The 18918-nt window shown below is 36.6% G+C and overlaps 1 protein-coding gene across 5 annotated transcripts in view; it reads right to left on the reverse strand.

Moving 5' to 3' along the window:
• impdh1a (IMP (inosine 5'-monophosphate) dehydrogenase 1a) overlaps positions 1 to 18918 on the reverse strand; it is a 101395-nt gene that overhangs the window by 3885 nt on the left and 78592 nt on the right. The window contains exons 1-12 of one of the 5 annotated variants that reach the window (XM_051869563.1): positions 11271 to 11522; positions 10569 to 10667; positions 7781 to 7829; positions 5933 to 6034; positions 5770 to 5844; positions 5368 to 5574; positions 4425 to 4512; positions 4140 to 4339; positions 2064 to 2154; positions 1800 to 1895; positions 918 to 1061; positions 656 to 800 (exon numbers count right to left, since the gene is read on the reverse strand). In XM_051869563.1, the coding sequence (XP_051725523.1) occupies positions 656 to 800; positions 918 to 1061; positions 1800 to 1895; positions 2064 to 2154; positions 4140 to 4339; positions 4425 to 4512; positions 5368 to 5574; positions 5770 to 5844; positions 5933 to 6034; positions 7781 to 7829; positions 10569 to 10666 (1295 nt within the window). In that variant the 5' untranslated portion in view covers position 10667; positions 11271 to 11522. Of the gene's footprint in view, positions 1 to 655; positions 801 to 917; positions 1062 to 1799; positions 1896 to 2063; positions 2155 to 4139; positions 4340 to 4424; positions 4513 to 5367; positions 5575 to 5769; positions 5845 to 5932; positions 6068 to 7780; positions 7830 to 10568; positions 10668 to 11270; positions 11523 to 18918 lie in introns of those variants that run through there. The other 4 variants (XM_051869565.1, XM_051869567.1, XM_051869564.1 and 1 more) reach the window with 4 other exon arrangements.

Below are 18918 nucleotides of genomic sequence, written 5' to 3' on the forward strand. Positions count from 1 at the left end.
AATGTGATGCATGTAATGTGTGAAGAAAATAAAGAGAATTCAAGGTAAATATAATTTATATTTATTTATAATTTAAAATATGAATTGTTAATTGAATAAACCATTTCAATATTTATTAATATATAAAAAAATTGTATTAATTTTTCAAAAATAATGTACATCAGTTCCTGTACATCAATTTCCAACATAAACATTTTTTCAAAAAATTGTGTATTTGGTTACCAATGAGATAGTGTCAATGAAGAGCATACTTTAGATGAAATATGATACTAAATAAAGAAAATTGTAAGTAATTATGAATTTACATTGTGCATTATTTTCAACCAAACTGTAATTTTGTCAAATTATGCAGAAATGTGAACATTTTATTTAACTGTATTTAGGATAATTTAAATGCTGGCGATAAAATTAGTTATAAAAATGTAATTTCCATCACTCTCATATCCACCAGAGGATGCTGTTAAACACAATACATCATTTGAGATGTGCTGGAAATGACACTGTGGTTAAAATGTTCATGGCTTTCAGAAAAAAAGAATTAAATGTAAAAAAAAAAAAAAAATCCTGTGCACAGATCAAAAATGTATAGTTTTCATAATTGAAGAAACACTTTATCTATGTACACATGCAGTTGTCTGAGTGTAAGAGTGTTTACCTGAAGTAACGTTTCTGACTGCTGTTGTTTTTCTCCATAGCGTCCAAAGAGCCCATACCACGGTACTTCTTCAGTCGTACGCCATCTGAGAAAAAATACTCCCCAGGCGCTTCGGTGGTTGCTGCTAACAATGACCCCATCATCACTAAAACAAAACAGGCAGAAGGGAACGGCATGGTCACAGACATTAAAATGTAGGCAAACAAATCCCAGCCATTAATAATAATGATCGTTCAGGCAAATCACTCAGAAAAACACACACCTGTGGATGCTCCCAGCGCCAGGGCTTTCACAACGTGCCCGACCGTCTGAATGCCACCGTCTGCAATGACTGGAACTCCAAAACGCCGGGCGTACTCAGCCACCTTATACACAGACGTGCCCTGTGGTCTCCCACACGCCATCACTAATGATACGCACACACATGTACATTACTAAATAACTTCTCATTAATTTCTCGTTTTTAAAGGGATAGTTCACCCAAAAATGAAAAATCTGTCATCATTTACTAACCTTTAAGTTGTTCCAAACCTGTATAAATTTCTTTGTTCTGCTGAACACAAAGGAAGAAATTTGGAAGTATGTCAGTAACCAAACAGATCTCGCCCCCCATTTACTACCATAGTATTTATTTTTCCTACTATGGTAGTTAATGGAGGGCGAGATCTGCTTGGTTACAAAACATTCTTCCAAATTTCTTCCTTTGTGTTCAGCAGAACAAAGAAATTTATACAGGTTTGGAAAAACTTGAGGGGGAGTAAATGATGACAGAATTTTCATTTTATGGGTGAACTATCCCTTTAACAATAAAATGAATAAAATAAAATAAAAATAAAACAGATAATAGCTATCCAAAAAATCCTAACCCTAAAATAAAACTTGACATTTTTAGACATGAATAAAGGCGCTATATTTTTCCAAGTATGTCCACATATATCCATTTGCATAGCTATATAAATTGGAAATTCTTGTTAATTTTTCTTGTATGAAATAAAATAAAATACAATTTTAAAATAATCTTTTCCATTTTTCAAAGTGGATAAAGGCAAATTTTTCCTCATAAAGTTCTTTCATATTAAGCTAACTTCTGGGCACTTTCCACAGCAATTTTGTCCTCCAAAGTCAGTAAGAAACGCACACACACCTTCCTGTGTGATACAGATGGATCCGCAGCCCATGCCCACTCGTAAAGCATCAACCCCGGCATCTATAAGATTCTTTGCTTGAGCAGCAGTCACCACTGTAGACAAGAGAAAGAGAATAAATTGGAAAGAATATGCTATTACTTGATTTCAGTATTGGAAATTAAGTCCATGCACAATCTTCAATATGTCTAAAATCACTCTTCTCAAAGCTACCCTCAGTTTATACAGAAAACGAAGGTCCACAAAGGGCAGAAAAGCCTCACCGTTCCCTCCCACCACTTGTAGGTCTGGGTATTTCTGTTTGATGTAGTTGATCATACTGATCTGAAACACTGAGTTCCCCTGAGAAGAGTCCTGGGACAGAACAACAGAAAAACCATTATATAATATGTAGGGTTAAGAGCTAAGAGGTCAAACACTGTGTGTATACAATTTTTCTGTCTGAGACCAATTTTGGAACTTGCAAAAGATTTATTTTGTCATAGTATCATTTTAGTTTTGGGTGTCACTCAAGGAATAGTCCTACCCTGCGGTCCTGAAGAATTTAGTTCTAGCCCTGCCCTAATCCACCTTGCTTATTAATTTCCTATTAAAGCCAAAGAAGTTGATTAACTGCTTCAAGCGTGTTTGATTGAAGAAGGAGCCAAAAGGTGTGACAGTAGCTTTAGGCTACAGCTTTGCACATAAACCCATAAGTCTGTCCTTTTACTGTCATTTGCAAGCAATGAAATCAGATCTTTTGTTCAGACAATGAGGTCAATATTCGGCAAATACATCAGCAACACCTGTTACTGCGTATGAAGTCGGACCTGAAAATTCGTTTGAACAACACAAGATCTAAGCATCATTAATTGACCCTTGACTCAATACAAATTATACAAACTTTTAAAGTCCCCGTGAACCAGAAGTTGCAACGACTTTTCTCCTGTGTTGTGACGTATTTCCAAGTGAAACGGAATATTGAATAGAGGGCAGGGTTTTACTTTAGCGCTCCTCCTCTCCATCTCTCGCTCATAGCAGACTAACGGTTGGAGGGGAGTGGTTTAAGCGTTTTCAACCCAAGCCGTCAAACTGACGTCATCAGAGAAGGAACGGCATTCCTGACTGGAAGTAACTTTTCAGATTTTGACTAAAGATTACCATGACAAACAATTTTTTTCTGTGTATTAACTTGCAAGGATTAATTGTTCACCACAAGACTAGTAATATGCACTAACAAAGTAAATAGGGTCAATTTTGATTTCATGCCGACTTTAAGCTGCATAAGTGATGTATATGGTACACTACCATTCAAAAGTTTAGGGTAAGCTATTTTTTCTTTTTTAAAGAAATACTATTCAGCATATGCAATGGTTATGTCACACTGAAGACTCGAGTAATGGCTGCTGAAAATTCAGCTTTGGCATCACAGGAATAAATTACATTTTTAAATAGATAACAGTTTTAAATTGTAATACATTTCACAATTTTACTGTTTTTACTGTATTTTTGATCAAATAAATGCAGCCTTTGTGAGAATAAGATACTTATATAATATATGCTAATATAATTTCTGATTAAAAACAGAAGCCCTAGTGTGTAACACCATATACTGTTTTTAAATATATATTTTGCAGGATTATTTTACATGCCAACCTTTAGATTTTAACTGCAACCCTTCCCTCACCTGCCAGTATTTTCCAAATAAAACCAAACATCTTGATTAGCATTTCACTCTTGCTTCGTTGGGCCTCCAAATCAGGCCTCAGTGCTAAGTACTTATCACTTATCAGATCACTTACACATTGTGAATGCAAAGCACCCCAGGTTCACTTTAATTCAATTTAATTTGAATTCAAAATACTTTTGGCCATACACATGCTAATGCTGTGTTCCCCTACCTGATACGTGGAACAAAGAAACAAAATAGCAATGCTATTGTTAGCTTTGCAGGTATTTGAATGTAAACAAAGTCTCCACTGCATGTGCTCTGCGTGTGTATGATTATAGACAGGGTCATTTACCATGTTTGACATGATCTGTCTCTGCAAAAGTTTGCTAAACAGGTTTTTTGTCATCTAATGTTGGAAATTTGACTCACTGAATAATTTTATTTGCTTAAAAGTGAATGTTTGTCATTAACTGCGTACATCTACTTGGGTGTTGCCAAGTTTGTATTAGAAATTATGGATTTCTGAATTAGAAATTGGAATTCTGTTTTCAAGTTCTGTTTAGAGTTCTGTTGCAACTGTCCAAATTTCAGGTTAAATGGAATGCAGCATATGTGCTGCAGGAAGCTAGATCTCCAGAAATAGAGTACTGCTAAAGTTTAATGTCACCCTATTCCCCTTTGGACTCACCAGAACTATCACGTCCACTCCAGCCTGCATGAGCAGGTCCAGCCGGTACTTGTCGTCCTCTCGGGTGCCGATGGCTGCGCCACACAGCAGCTGTTTGCGAGAGTCTTTGGAGGCTAGAGGATAGTCTCTGTTCTTCTTTAAATCAGTACGAGCTATTATAGCTACGAGCTCATCGCTGTCATTCACTATAGGCAGTTTACCTGAGAAAGAAAAAACAGAAATGTGATCAGCAAGCTTGTGCTAAACATCACAACATAAACAGGACTTAAAAGTTAAGTCTCATACCTTTTTTACTGCGCTGTAAGATGTCATTTGCTTCTTTTAATGTTACACCTGCTGGAGCAACCACTAAATCTTCTCGTTTTGTCATTGCCTGTAGGATTGAAGATTAATAATTCAGAAACTATTATCATTCAAGGATATTTGCAGCATTCAGGACTATTATGAGTGTTTAAGGAGACAACATGAACTCAAAACTGACCCTGCTTATTTTCTTAATAAATGTACCTGTTTTATTGTGAATGATTCAGCTGTCATCAGTTATTTTACATTCTAGCATATTAAAAAATTATAACCTTTTATATACACTACCATTCAAATGCCTGGGGTCAAGATGTTTTTAAAAGAAGTCTTTTATGCTCACTGCAAACCAAAACAGTAATATTGTGAAGTATTATTACCAAAAAAAAAAAAAAAAACTATTTCTATTTAAATATATTTTAATATTTTAATTTATTCCTGTAATGGCAAAGCTAAATTTTAAGCATCATTACTCCAGTCTTCAGTGTCACATGATCCTTCAGAAATCATTCTAATATGCTTATTTGCTGCTCAAGAAATATTTCTTATTTCATCAATGTTGTCAGATGTACTGCTTAACATTTTTGTGCAAACCGTGATACATTTTTTTTGCAGGATTCTTTGAATAGAAAGTTCAAAAGAACATAATTTATTTGAAATATAAATATTTGGCAAATTTTTACTGTCTTTACTGGCACTTTTAAACAATTTAATGCATCCTTGCTGAATAAAATTAATTGTTAAAAAAAGTAGTGGCCCCAAACATCAATCAAATCTTGACGGATAAAATCAAGTTCTGCTCCTACATTCAGTTTCACTCAAAAGTGCCAGTTAAATGAATACTTACATTATGAAACATCACTTAAATTGGAATCCAACTTCAAATTATTAAAGCTAAATTAGAATTTAGATATTTTGAATCACAAACCTCCTCCAGCGGCCTATCGTAATCTTTCTCTGACAGGAAGTCGATGTCTCGTGATGTAACGATGCCCACTAGCTTGCTTCCCATCTTGCCGGTTTCGGTAACCGGGATGCCGGAGAAACCGTGCCGTACCTTTGCTTCAAACACATCACCGACAGTGTGCCTTGGACTCATCACTACAGGGTCCGTAATGAAGCCCTGCTCAAATTTCTGCCAGTAGGATAGATACAATACATATTAATTATTGCTATTTAAAAGTATATCTTGAACCCAAAAATCAAATAAAACTGTATTATCATAGTCATAGACTTTTACATCAACAATTGAACAGATTTACAAAATACAGCTTTTACATTTGTATTTAATTCCTCCAAAAGTGCGTCTCTCAACAATCGTGTGACTGACCTTGACTTTCCGGACCTCATTGGCCTGAAACTCAGGTGTGCAGTTGTGATGAATGATTCCAATTCCACCCATGAGCTACGGGACAAACCAGTGAACGAAATGAAAAAGCAATTGCAGTTTTGTTGGATAATATATATATATAGTTTCTGTGAGTGTTACTTACAGCCATAGCGATGGCCATGGAGGACTCTGTGACTGTGTCCATAGGAGAGGAAATGAGTGGCGTCTTCAGGGTTATCTTCCGGGTCAGAGCAGAGGTCAAATCCTGACATCATAACACATGACCGTTACGAAAAATCTAAGGGGGCAAAGTGTCTATGTAAACCGACGATGTTCAACTAAACAACTAATTTTATGATATCCTTTGGACCTTGATATAAGAACTGGACCCTCAACTATGCCTGGTTTTTGCCATTTCTGTCACAGACGGAGTTTGGGTTCCTCACTTAATATTCGGCAATATTATTGACTTGACTGCACTGACACTATGAGAACTATGGATGAGAACTGAACTGAGTTTTCTCCAGAGCTGCTTTATAGATTATTTGAACTCATTCCATAGTTGATTAACTTTATACAGTTAGTGAACTGGACTGAATCAACACTGAACTGATCTGACTGTTTACTATTGTCTTGACTCTTTTTAGAGCTGCTTTACAGCAGAATTGAATTCTGTTTGCATCTAATCATTATTTTCCTGTTTATCACTGTAAAGCTGCTTTGAAACTATCTGTATTGTATAAAGCTATATATTAATAAAGGTGACTTTCTTCTACTTCGTTGTATGTAAAAATTACCTTTTGTGTTTCATGAGAGAAATAAAATCATACAGGTTTGGACCAGCATGAGGGTAAGCAAATGAGAACAAAATGCCATTTTTGGTTGAATAATTTCTTTAAAGAAAACTTTTACAGTACAGGGAACTCAGAGAAGTGTTGTTATTGTTACTAATACTGAAACTATTAAAAAAAATAATAATAATTTAAATAAAACTGAAATAAAATAAAATATAAATATTATATGAAAAACTAGTGAGTAATGTCAGAAACTGAAATACTAAAACTACAAAAACTAAAACTGAAATAAAAATAAAATAAAGCTAAAAAGAAATATAAAAGTGCACACAACAAGATTATTCAAACAAACTAAAATTAACATTTTAAAAATAAAAGCTAATTCAAAATATTAATAAATACTATAATAATATATAAATAACACTAAAATAGCACTGACTCAGAGAGTCTCGCCAGTTTTTTTATTGAATTGTAGACACTGCCATGTCTTATTTTTCTTCCTCTCTAACACCTGTGTCCCATCATTAGCCGTAGCTCAGTGTAATCTCAGAAGTGCTTAAAGAAATCACAAACAGTGCTGTGTATCTGTGTTTACATCAGCAAGAAGCGAACCTACCCGGCCTACTGGGAAAAATCCAAAGACTTAGACTAACTAGCCTCCTAAGTTCCCAATTACACAATCACAAAAATGTGAAATAACACTACGCGCATGCCATAAACAAACACACAAATACGTAATAGTCCTGCAAATATCCCTAAAAAACCGAAAGCGATCTTATAAGAAATTAGCTTTTCAACAAAAATAGTCCCTATTAAGTTTAAGTGATTTCCTGTTTAACTAAGTTATTAGCTTATAATCTATCCCTGGAAAGTGAATTTGCTGCATCTTTAATTAAAAATGTGTTTAAAGTTGTGGTTCCAGGGGGATTGACTGATATTTGTTTCGTTCTGGTCTCTCTCTCTCTCTCACACGCACACACCTGAGCATCACTGCCTGTGACAACATGCCCAGCACACCAGGGACTATATGGATGCTAACACAGCCATGTTAATACACTACTACTACTTTGCAGATCTTCCACCTCATTGATAGTTAAAGAGCTCTTTTTCCATCGACAGAGCACTGACTAAGGTGATCAAAAATGATCCTTTGCACTAAAATGTCTACTAACACAAGTGCAATTTGTCATTAACCTCTGCTAAACATTGGTACTCACCACTTCATCGGATGTGAAGTCAATAAAGCCAGGCAGTATCAGGAAATCACTGAATGAGGAAGGACAGATGGCAGAGTTAGGCAACAATGACCTTTAGATCAGCAATTTATGAATCAGAACATTATCAAAATTACAGAACGCTTATACAAACACTCAAATCTGTGTCAAAAACAGGAAGAACACTCTAAGGCCTGGTTTGACAGACAGAGCTTAGATTAAGCCAAGAGTAGGCCTTAGTTAAATTAGGAAATTTAAGCAGCTTTCCTAAAAGTGCTTTAAAAAAAAACATTACTGGTGTGCATCTTGAGACAAAACAATGGCACTGGCATATTTTAAAGGCACAATATGTAAATTTTCGCCACTATAGGTCGCTTATTCAAAACTAAGGCATAGTTTGATGATTGAGCACTGAATCATGGGAGGTGTTGTCTTCACGTCCACAGCCGGGACTCGGGCAGAAATGGATGTTCATGGATGAAATTATTAACGTTACTGTAGTATGAAGCAGAGCAGGGCAGCTGGAGCATTGCTAATGAGAGACGAGCGCAACACGTCTCGAGAGCAGCGGAACTTTTATTATGCCACAGTCGCCACTTCCACGTAATGCAGCGCTGTTTTATCATATTGATATATTTGTGTGTTGAAAGTTGTTATAGTGCTACTCTGCATTTGCTTGGCGGCTACTATGAGACACTTGTTGTACACTGCAGTAAGCTAGATCGATATTAGGCATGCTAAAACATGGTACTCGCTGTAAATCAAGAAAACGAGATTCAAACAATAAGACTTACTGTGTTGAGCTATATAACATGATTAGTTTATAAATGTATCCAAACAGTTGCTCACCTGTCTAATAAAACACATAATATATTAAAGCGTCTTTGGTGTTTCCATGGTTTCTACAAAATAAAACCGGAAACCAAGAGTAACACGGGTATGATTGATAGGCGACGCATGGACACGGTTCGTGTCCTGGTTAAAAATGGCTTATTTTTCTGTATTTAAAAATTCTTGGAAACATTTGGGATAATGTAAGTACACAAGTCTACAAAATATGTAACACTGTTCTTGTGGTTTTTGGATATTTTAATCCAAAAATCTTACATACTGTGCCTTTAAGATATGTCAGTGTAAGTTGATTCAGACAGCTCAAACATGCATTTTATTCTGGGACTAGGCTTAAGCCTTAAGTCTGTGATACCAGGCATAAAACAAGCAAAAAAAAAAACCAAGGTTGATTCAGAATTATGGCTAGTTTATGCAAACAGCAATGTGTGTGACTGCTATACACTACAATTTGAAAGCATAGGGTCAGTAAGATTTTTTCTTTTTAAAGAAATTAATTTTTATTCACCAAGGATGCATTAAATTGATCAAAGATGACAGTAAAGACATTCATAATGTCTTTATAGTTTTTTAATGTATAATAGATTTCTATTTCAACTTCTGAACTGCCTATTCATCAAAGTATCCTGAATAATTGTATCATGGTTTCCACAATAATATTAACTGTTTTATCATTAATAAAAAGAAATGTTTCCTAAGCACCAAATGAGCATAACAGACTTTTTCAAAAACATATAAAAAGTCAAATTTTTTGAACGGTAGTGTAAGTCGACTGATTATTGATTACAGTGCATGAGTAAATGAATATATGCGTGTTTGCCTGTAGCATGAATACTTTGAGTAGCCAGAAATGATGCACTTGCACGCGTACGTCTCTGATCTTGTCAAGAGGAGTTATATAATCTACTTAAGGTGTAGCGTACAGAGACGTCCTGTTAATGTTCTTAACCGTGTCACCAATGTCACACGTAGCCTCTTTCTAAAGCAGCGATAGTGTACTGAAAAGTGTGTGCAAACTAAAAAGATAAGAGATTTGAGTTATTTTACACACAAGTTTGGGGTTGGTAATATTTTTTAATGTTTTTGAAAGTCTCTTTTTTACTTGATCAAAAATACAGTAAAAACAGCAATATTGTGAATTATTATTACTTTACTGTCACTTTTGACAATTGAATGCATTATTGCTAAATAAAAGTATTAATCTCCTTTAATAACATTACTGATCCCAAAACTAAAGTGGTACCCAGTGGTACTTGATGTTATTAGTGTTGTTAGAAAAGCGCTGTGTATCATGGCCACTATTAGAAAGTGTTAAAACAATATCCCTCATTTTAAAGCACAATAATGTTTTGATAGGGACTGGATTTATCCATCTCAGGAGGATGTGTGAGAAGGCACAGTTCAGTGTCCCACCCCATGTGGCCTAACGCTCATAAAACCTCCATTAGACCAGATTAAACACTCCAGCCAGCATGATAAAAATAGACACAGAGACCACTGCTCTGCTAACAAGAGTTTTTAGAAGGCTGGGAAATCACATGCTCATATTCACACACAAACAAGCTCATTTAATGCAGTGGCGTACAGCATATAAAAAGGACTAATGTTTATAAAATCCCATGCTGCATTTCTAATTATAATAATTGCATTGTCCCATAAACATGGGCTGCATGTGCTGGGACTGAGCACTTGAGCTCCCCGTTGCTATGGAGATGCACAGAGGGTTGCCATGGAGCTGAGAGCCATCTCACTGACAGATGTCCAGAGAGATGCCTACCTAGAGAGCATGTGTGTGTGTGCCGGGGTGAAACTACACATGATCGGACTTGCTTTGACATTAAGCTGTCCCTGTTTGTCTATCTGACTTATGACGGTATGTGTACGTGTCTGAATACAAGGCAGGGAATCTAAAGGGGTTTTGTGCACATGATCCTCTTCTTACTTGTATGTGAGACCATCACCGATGGCAAAGAGCTGCTGGGCAGTGAGTCCATCTTCTGGAACGTACCCAGTTCCCCCACTGATAAGGTAATCAGCCATGCTACAATCATGCACACACAAAAAGAGGGGTTGTAACACATGCAAATAAAATTTGGCTTCAACTTTGTCATAAGCTGACTGCACTGCCATCCATTCACTGACAAGAAAAATGTCATACAGTACATACAAACCAGGACATGTCAAGGAGAAATAACAGTGTCCTGCAGTGTAACATACAATAATACATAACACACACACACACACACACACACATATATATATATATATATATATATGTATACACACACACACACACACATATATATATATATATATATATATATGTATACACACACACACACACACATATATATATATATATATATATATATATATATACACACACACACACACACACACACACACACATCACAACCATTTTTTTTAACATGTGACGCAAATAAAACACAATAGAGGAACAATGCCTGGCTGATAGTTAAGCGAGATAATGTCAAAAATGTGATCCAGAATGGAAATGTATTCAAAATAAGAAGCAAGAATGCAAAATGACTAACTTGCAACTAACTTCCCGTTCATTCTCATTAATGCAGAAACGATCGGTTTATAAGCGCGTTAGATAGAAAAACAAATATGAATCACTTACAGGTTTGAGTTACTTTCTCTTTCGGATCACTGTTATGAAAACACTTCCTTCTGCTGAATATTCACCCTCGTGTACAGTAACTCACATGATGACGGCTATAGCTATTAAAGTGCATATCAATGCGGAGAAAAGCAGTCTCTCATCCCGTACAGCAGCGCTCTGAGGAGTGTGAAGCTGCTCTGGATGTAGCAGGGTCTCATGGTGAGACGCGCAACCGTGTGTCCAGAGACTGTCAACCGTGTGTGAACTGAGGTCACATGTTAAACACGCTTAGTTTAAGGAGAGGAAAAGGAAGAGGAAATGTTGGGTTGTTGAATACTACCCAAACCTGTTTTTTCACGTTTTTCTTTGGAGTCAGTAAAATTCATTTTTTGAATATCTCCGAATTTACATACGCCACTCTTTGGTGTAGGCTATCTTGAGCGATTTTGAAGTCTATATAGTACTATATAGTCATATAGTACCTGACAGACATAGGTGTCTTAGAATCTGACAGCTAAGAAGACCGATTTGTAAACAAATTGTTATTTTAGGTTGAATCTTTTTAAAGACTCGGTTAAACCGAGACCGATCTGAGCAACGCGTTCACGAATCGGGCTGGATATCCGAACGGGTTTGGACTTATTTGCTATGCCCTAAAAGTAGATATGTACTCTTTTTGTGAAGAAAAAGTACATACTTTTGAGTGTGAAGCAGAGGAGCTTTGGGGCATACTATCACGTCATAAAATTGTGTCTTTATTTTTGTATAATGATGCATTTAAAAGTTAATGGCAAAACAGATCTTTATAAAAGTTCACATTGTTGTTGCAGATGAAATATAACATGGATAACATTAAATATATATATATTTTTATCAGGTTAAATGTTGATTATTAGTCACTCAAACCCCTTTATCTAAACCTCTCTACTTAACCATCGGTCACTCACACCCACCATGTTTGTAGTTTTTTAACACTTTTTATTTGTGTTTTGTAGTTCTGAACCAAATCCTCCTCCAAAGCGCAATGGTTTGTGGGCAATATTAGCAGTTAGACTGTGCACGGATCCACACTTCGAAAATAGTACCGGTGTAGTGACAAATTGGGTCCCCCTCGAAACTGGGATCTCCATTAGGACCCCACACGATCCCATTGGCTGCATCCGAAAACCTAGGCAGCTGACTTGTTGCCTCGCTGTCTTATCAGGCAATGACTTGTAAGGCAGCATTTGTGCATGAAGGCACCTGACGAAACTGATTTCGGACAGACTTCTGAGGCAGCGTAACAGTTCAATGATCTACAGCAAAATAGCGCAAGCTTTGGTGAGAACTAAACAAATATTTAATTACTACAGTAGTAATTTCTCGCTAGAAATTACATCAAAAGTGGAAAATGTTGGTCAAAAACGTACATTTACACACAAACTGACCAACAAACGCAACTTTCGGATGGCATCTTTATTTTTCTGTCACATAATGGAAAACACAGGATTGTGGGATATCAAAGGCAGTAAAGGATACCTCTATGCTGCCTTCAAAAATGAAGGTATCTCAGAAAACAGGAAGTGAAGCTAACATTGGTTTTGGACATGCCTTGATGCCTTCCTACCTTGAAATGTGTCCTCCGAAGGCAGCATTTTCCAGTTTTCGGACGCAGCCATTGATTCAAATGACTTTTAATAGGTTATTTCTTTAGTGCCTGTTTACAATTCCTACAAAATCATGTTACAGTATGTTAAATGCTGTTTCAACTACGTTATAATGACCATTTATGTCTGTATTAGTTAGCTTATGTACTAGCATAGCATAAAGACACCCGATTAGCCTGATAGCTGTTTATACACGCATTTGCACTTACCCTACGTGTATTCACAATCGTCTTTAGTGTAATTGTGTTGAATTAAGTGTTAAATGTCCAATTATTTCAGTTATAAATAAAACAAATGAATGATGTTCAATTATTCACATAATAGACTATTATAATTATTATTTATTAATTGTAAGAATCAAGTGTAAGAAATTATGTTTAATTGGTGTAATTATGCAATTATGGATTTTTATTATTATAGTACATATAGGATAATCATTAACTGACAGTTTGGGGAGATTCTGTCATCATTTACTCACCCCCAAGTTGTTCCAAATCTGTATAAATTTCTTTGTTCTGCTGAACACAAAGGAAGATTATTTTGAAGAAAGTTTGTAACCAGGCTGCTTTGGTGCACCATTGACATTGAGTTTTTCACATTCTTCAAAATATCTTCCTTTTTGTTCAACAGAACAAAAGAACAGGTTTGGAACAACTTGCGGGTGAGTAAATGATGACAGAATTTTCATTTTTGGGTGAACTATCCCTTTAAGATGGTAAACCTGTGCACTGCCTTTTAATTTAATTTGTTAAAGGATGCAATATATTTTGTTGGGTTGTAATGTTTTATTTTATTAATATTTTTATTTATCTTTTTTATATTCTAATTTTCAATCCTAATTGTACTATAACAAGTCTGTATATTTGCATTTGTTTTTTCATCCATGTAATTTTTTGTGTTACCTTGGCAATTAAAAAATAAATCTTTGAAGCGAACTGATATATAAGAAAATATTAGGGTAAAATAATATTTTATCTAAATGGCATAGCTTTGGGGTATTTGACATTTTATTCCATGAGATTGTTGCATTTTTTTGTATTTAACAACTCAGTGGACTTTAGTGGTTGGTATTATTCATTGCAAATTAGGCTTTAATGATAAATGAAGTCTTGATTATAACATAGGGTTTGTATTGCATTTTGCACTAGAGTTGCACTGCATTTAACTGTACATATAGAGCCTTTGGACCACTAAAAAACCATTAAAGCCTCTTTGAACATAAAGGCAGTTCTAACACCCAAATGAGTCTAAGTGGTTATGCCGACAGTTGAATCTCTCCCTGATGGACATTTAATCTTGCCCTCTCAACATACACAGACATGCTGTTCTTTCCTTGCGGGATTTATACTCTAAATTGCAGATTAGACCTAAAGAGTGCTCTATCAATGTAATCCTTCATTAAAGTTCTCATCTCATCTGTTGAGAGACCACTCTAATGGGAAAGAGAAAAGATGTGGTGGAAAAATGACACGTTTCACATCTGAGCTTCATGACACAGATAGTAGAGAATATTTCGGATGATGCACAACATAGAAGATGTGAAGGGTGCATTGGGAGGGAGTTTATACAGACATACTGTTGATTGTTAGGTCATGTCTTACATTCTAAGACAAAGCCAAAGATCTGCAGTTCTGAGGCAGATGAATACTAGTAAACCTCTGAGGGCAGAGGTGTCAACTGCAGAGGTGACTATGAGAGTGGGGGAAACCTTTGCTTGACCCTCAGAGAAGCATCTGTGTCACAGGTGTCAGTGTCAAAGCTGGGATGAAGTAACAAGATGTGATGCCAGATCCAGCTGAAAGCTCATGGGGTTTTTGAAAAAATGTCAAAACAACATCACATACTGTTGCTGCAGACATTCCCAATATTATTTTGAAATGAGATTGTTGTGAGACCAAAAAGTACAGTATATCGAACTTAAAAATGCACAAATGTCACTGTAACAAAATATCAATTCAGTGGCATTGATTTTAAAGAAAGATAGCACAAACACACTTTTGATAAGATTCAAATTATAAAACAATAAATATACTGTAAAAACAGTGAGGTGGACCATCAGTCAGCTAATTAAATGTTATGAGTTGATTCATTTAATATTGGTAAATATTTGTCAGTTATTTTATTCACAGTTTCAGAACCACTGCAATGCAACGACATACTTGTGCAGCTTATACAGTAATACACACTACAATAATCATAAACCATGATTATTTGTCCACTAATATATCATTATATTGATTTATTTTGTATTTACAGATGATCTATAATAAATTACTGTCTTCACTTGTTTTGACTGAACAAAATAAAGGTCAAAACAGACAAAACAGAGCCACCCCCTCCTCCTCATTCTCTCCCACTCATTCACATCTGTTATTTTTCTATTATTCCATCTACATTTTTAGCACAACACAAGTTTAAAATACAAATAAATGATTCACACACATACACAAAAGGGGACCGAAACCAAAATGAGTTATTCCTAAAACTGTATTAATTATTAATAGGTCAAAATACATAATTAATCATCATTTAATAATCATCACTGGCTTAAATAAATAAATAAATAAATACATATTTCATAGGCTACATGTGTGTGTAAATAATGGGCATAGACATATTGTATATTTGTGTTTATATGTCTATCCTTATTGAATTTGATCAAATATAATCTACAATAATGTCTTAAAATAGATAATCCAGACTTTTGAGAAAACCTTCTCATTCATTCATTCATACATTCATTCACAGACCTGCACTATGTTCTCACCTCTCTGGTTCATACCCTGCCTGTATCCTGGTGGCACTGTAGCGCTGGGCAGCCGTCTCATGCCCATGCCCATGCCCATGCAGTGTATTATGGGTAAACGGGCCATGAAAGTGGTGATCCGAGTCTCGTAACGACATCCGTGGCCTGGCCGGCTCCATGTCCCCAACGATACGCCGGTAGTCAATCTGGTAGCTGTCCCTGTCCCCTTCCGCATAGCGGTCATACCCATGACCGTCCATATCAGCGAAATCCAGCTGGTCGTCCTCCACCGTGGCTCTGTTTGAGCCCGTCCGACCCTTCCAAAAAAACACCTGATTTTTGTTTCTCTCCCCTCACCTGAGACCACCTCTCAGTCTCTGCTCTTTGCTCATTCACCAGGTTGTACTTTGGATTCAAACTCTTCACAAAGTTTAAAAGAATACAAAAATCAAACAAAAACAATAACAGAGCTGGATATGGGTGTCCTCAGTTAGATTTGTATCCAATTTGCATAAGATATTAGCATCTTCCAAACCACAGGCCGAAGTTGTAGAGTGCTACGAGTGCAAAGTAGTTTATCTGCAGCAATTCAAATTAAGTTGGACAGATTCTGATCAGCAGCTAACAATCCCAAAATTAAAATGTCCAGGATGAGATAAGACTGGCAGACTTCCCAAAAAGTTCTGGTGGGATGTGTTTTTTGTAGTCCCGATAATCAACCTGCAAGAAAAACCAGATCACAGAACCTCAGACAGGACCAAACAGTAGTTAACCGGATGGCAGACAAGCAGAAATTGAATGAGCCTGTTTCTCTCTCTCCCTGTTTCACTTCAGCTAAGCTCTGTTTCTGACAGAAGCGCGTCACTTTCACAAAGAGGATTGCAGCATTAAGTGTGCATGTGTGTGTTTGTGTGTGTGCTTTAACAGGGGGAGGAACTTGTAGTGCTTGCATGGTGTTCAGTAATGGGGTGAAGGACAAGGGATGGGTTTTACATGCCCCACCTCTTGTTTCTTCAAAGGTAACATTGCAATGTGCATTTGAGAGTTTGTGTGGATATGAAAAGTATGCATCTGTGTCAATTAAAACAAGTGTTAACAGTTTATTTGGGTACCATATTAATTTTTGTGTGTGTGTGCACGCACACACCTCTATGTGTATGCAAAGCCTGGAAACGGCTTTCTCACAAACAAAGTCAAATCCCAGTGTGCATTGATGGAGAGTGCTCAGCCCTGGAGAGGCTTCAGGTTGGAGCAACAGAAACGGCAGAGACAGAGGCTGCTCTTGACGGACTAATTACACGCAGACGCTCTACAAGAAGTGCTCTGGCAAAACTGTGGCTTGAACAAACATGCCCCCTTGTTTGTGTGCACAGGCAAATAAGTGTCCTTCCTTACATCAGACACTTGTGTCGACCTATCTATTTTGAGGAAAAGGCAATTAGCTTGTGACTGAAGGTGTATGTCTGCGTGTTGTGGGAAGGTTCTGGAGGAGGAGAAATGGGTTATGGGTACACAAATGTGTTTATGTTGCAGGATGTTATGTTGTCAACAGGTCAGCCAGGTATTCAAATCCCCTTGACGTATGTGTGCGTCTCCCCATCACTAAGCAGGAAGAATTAACAGACTTACGTAAGGAAGGCAATTGTTCCTACACTGCCACCGTCTGGCAAACCTCCAACAGAACAGGACAGTATGTGTATTCGTGGAAATTGATTAACTGTTGATGAACTGCTGTTCATGAGCTGCCCTGTTGGGGTGTATAACTGCACACATATATTTTTAACAACCAATGCACATAATGTAATCCTATGATTGTTGTGTTTTTGATTACTGTTTTGTCACCTGAAGTACACTGCTGTAGCGAATCTGTACAGGTATTTAATTAATTTATGGGTGAAATATATGGATATAATAAATCATAAAGCTTTATGATTAATTATAATACATATACCGACCCGAGAGGGAATTATACATATATTGTGAATTAATTACAACGAATTATAATCAGTCACATATATGATTAGTTCTGGTTTGATAATAATTTAGAGAAACTATTAGTTTGTCCAGCAAACCGTTAGCTCCTCATAACCGATTATAAAAGGAAGGTTTTTCTCTGGCCACGAGAAAGACTTCCTATTCTAGCATCAATGCGTAAAGCAAGGATACTGGATCGAAACGTTAAAGTGACCTGGGTTTGTTGCATGAGCAAAAAGGACAATCGAGCATGAATATAATGTATTTAATATATATGAAACTACGGATACAGAGACTATACTACTAAACATACACAAACAATACACATATATAGAAAGCGAAAGTAAAGTCAAGAAAACAGAGGTGATCAAAGGAATGGCAACTTACTAACAGTTAAAACCTTTGAGAGCCAGCAAGGAAACTCAGCTTACACATCGAGCTTAAAACGCTTTGGAAAGAATGGTTCTATACTTGCATAGGTTCAGGGGCTGTGGTCGTTTCGTGTTTCTGCAGGAGTTTCGGTGCGTGCGGCTGAAGCGATTGGTCCTTTTCCGAGAAGGTGTTCTTCGGCGGGATTTTCAAACAAGGGTTTAACTTAAGAGTAAGATAACCGGAAAAGAAAGAAAAAGAGTCCGTCTCCTAGGCGATGAAGAGTGAAGACTTAGGGCGACGGATGAAGAGGGTTTGACACAGAAACTTGTTGCCAAAAGATGGTCGTCCCGAAGAGAGGGGGCGCGTGATGGAAGCGCGGTCGCCGAGACGTCCGGGAGAGACGGGTGTTAAATGGCGAAAGACAATCGAGAGACAATTGAGAGATGCGTGTCATTGTGTTTTAAGGACAACAGGCCAGAACGCCTCCTGGGATACATCAGCCAATGATGAGGGTGCGATTTTGGCGGGCAAACTGTTTCTTTGTCTCCATTTATGACCTAATTTGCATGGTTTATGAAGTGTCCGATCTGAGTACATTTTCTTCAAAGTACCATTAAAAATAGAAGAATGCATTTTACAGTCGTGTGACATACATTTTCAATAAGAGCATAACGAAAGCTTTACAATGAGACCAAACTTGTCAGATGGCAAAGACATAAAAGGTGAGATTCAGTTTATACTTGAGTTTTATCGTTTAGAAGAAAACTAATACAACTACAGTCATAGCTAAGTTTATATACTAGGGATAAATACATGCACCTTTAAATACAGCGACGGGTACATATTGGCACAGTCATATTTGGAGGATAAATGTACATTCACAATCTCCATGCGTGTTTGTGAGTGTCTGTATGTGTGTGTGTATTGG

The sequence above is a fragment of the Ctenopharyngodon idella genome, chromosome 18 (genome assembly GCF_019924925.1).
Source record: "Ctenopharyngodon idella isolate HZGC_01 chromosome 18, HZGC01, whole genome shotgun sequence".
NCBI lineage: Eukaryota > Metazoa > Chordata > Actinopteri > Cypriniformes > Xenocyprididae > Ctenopharyngodon > Ctenopharyngodon idella.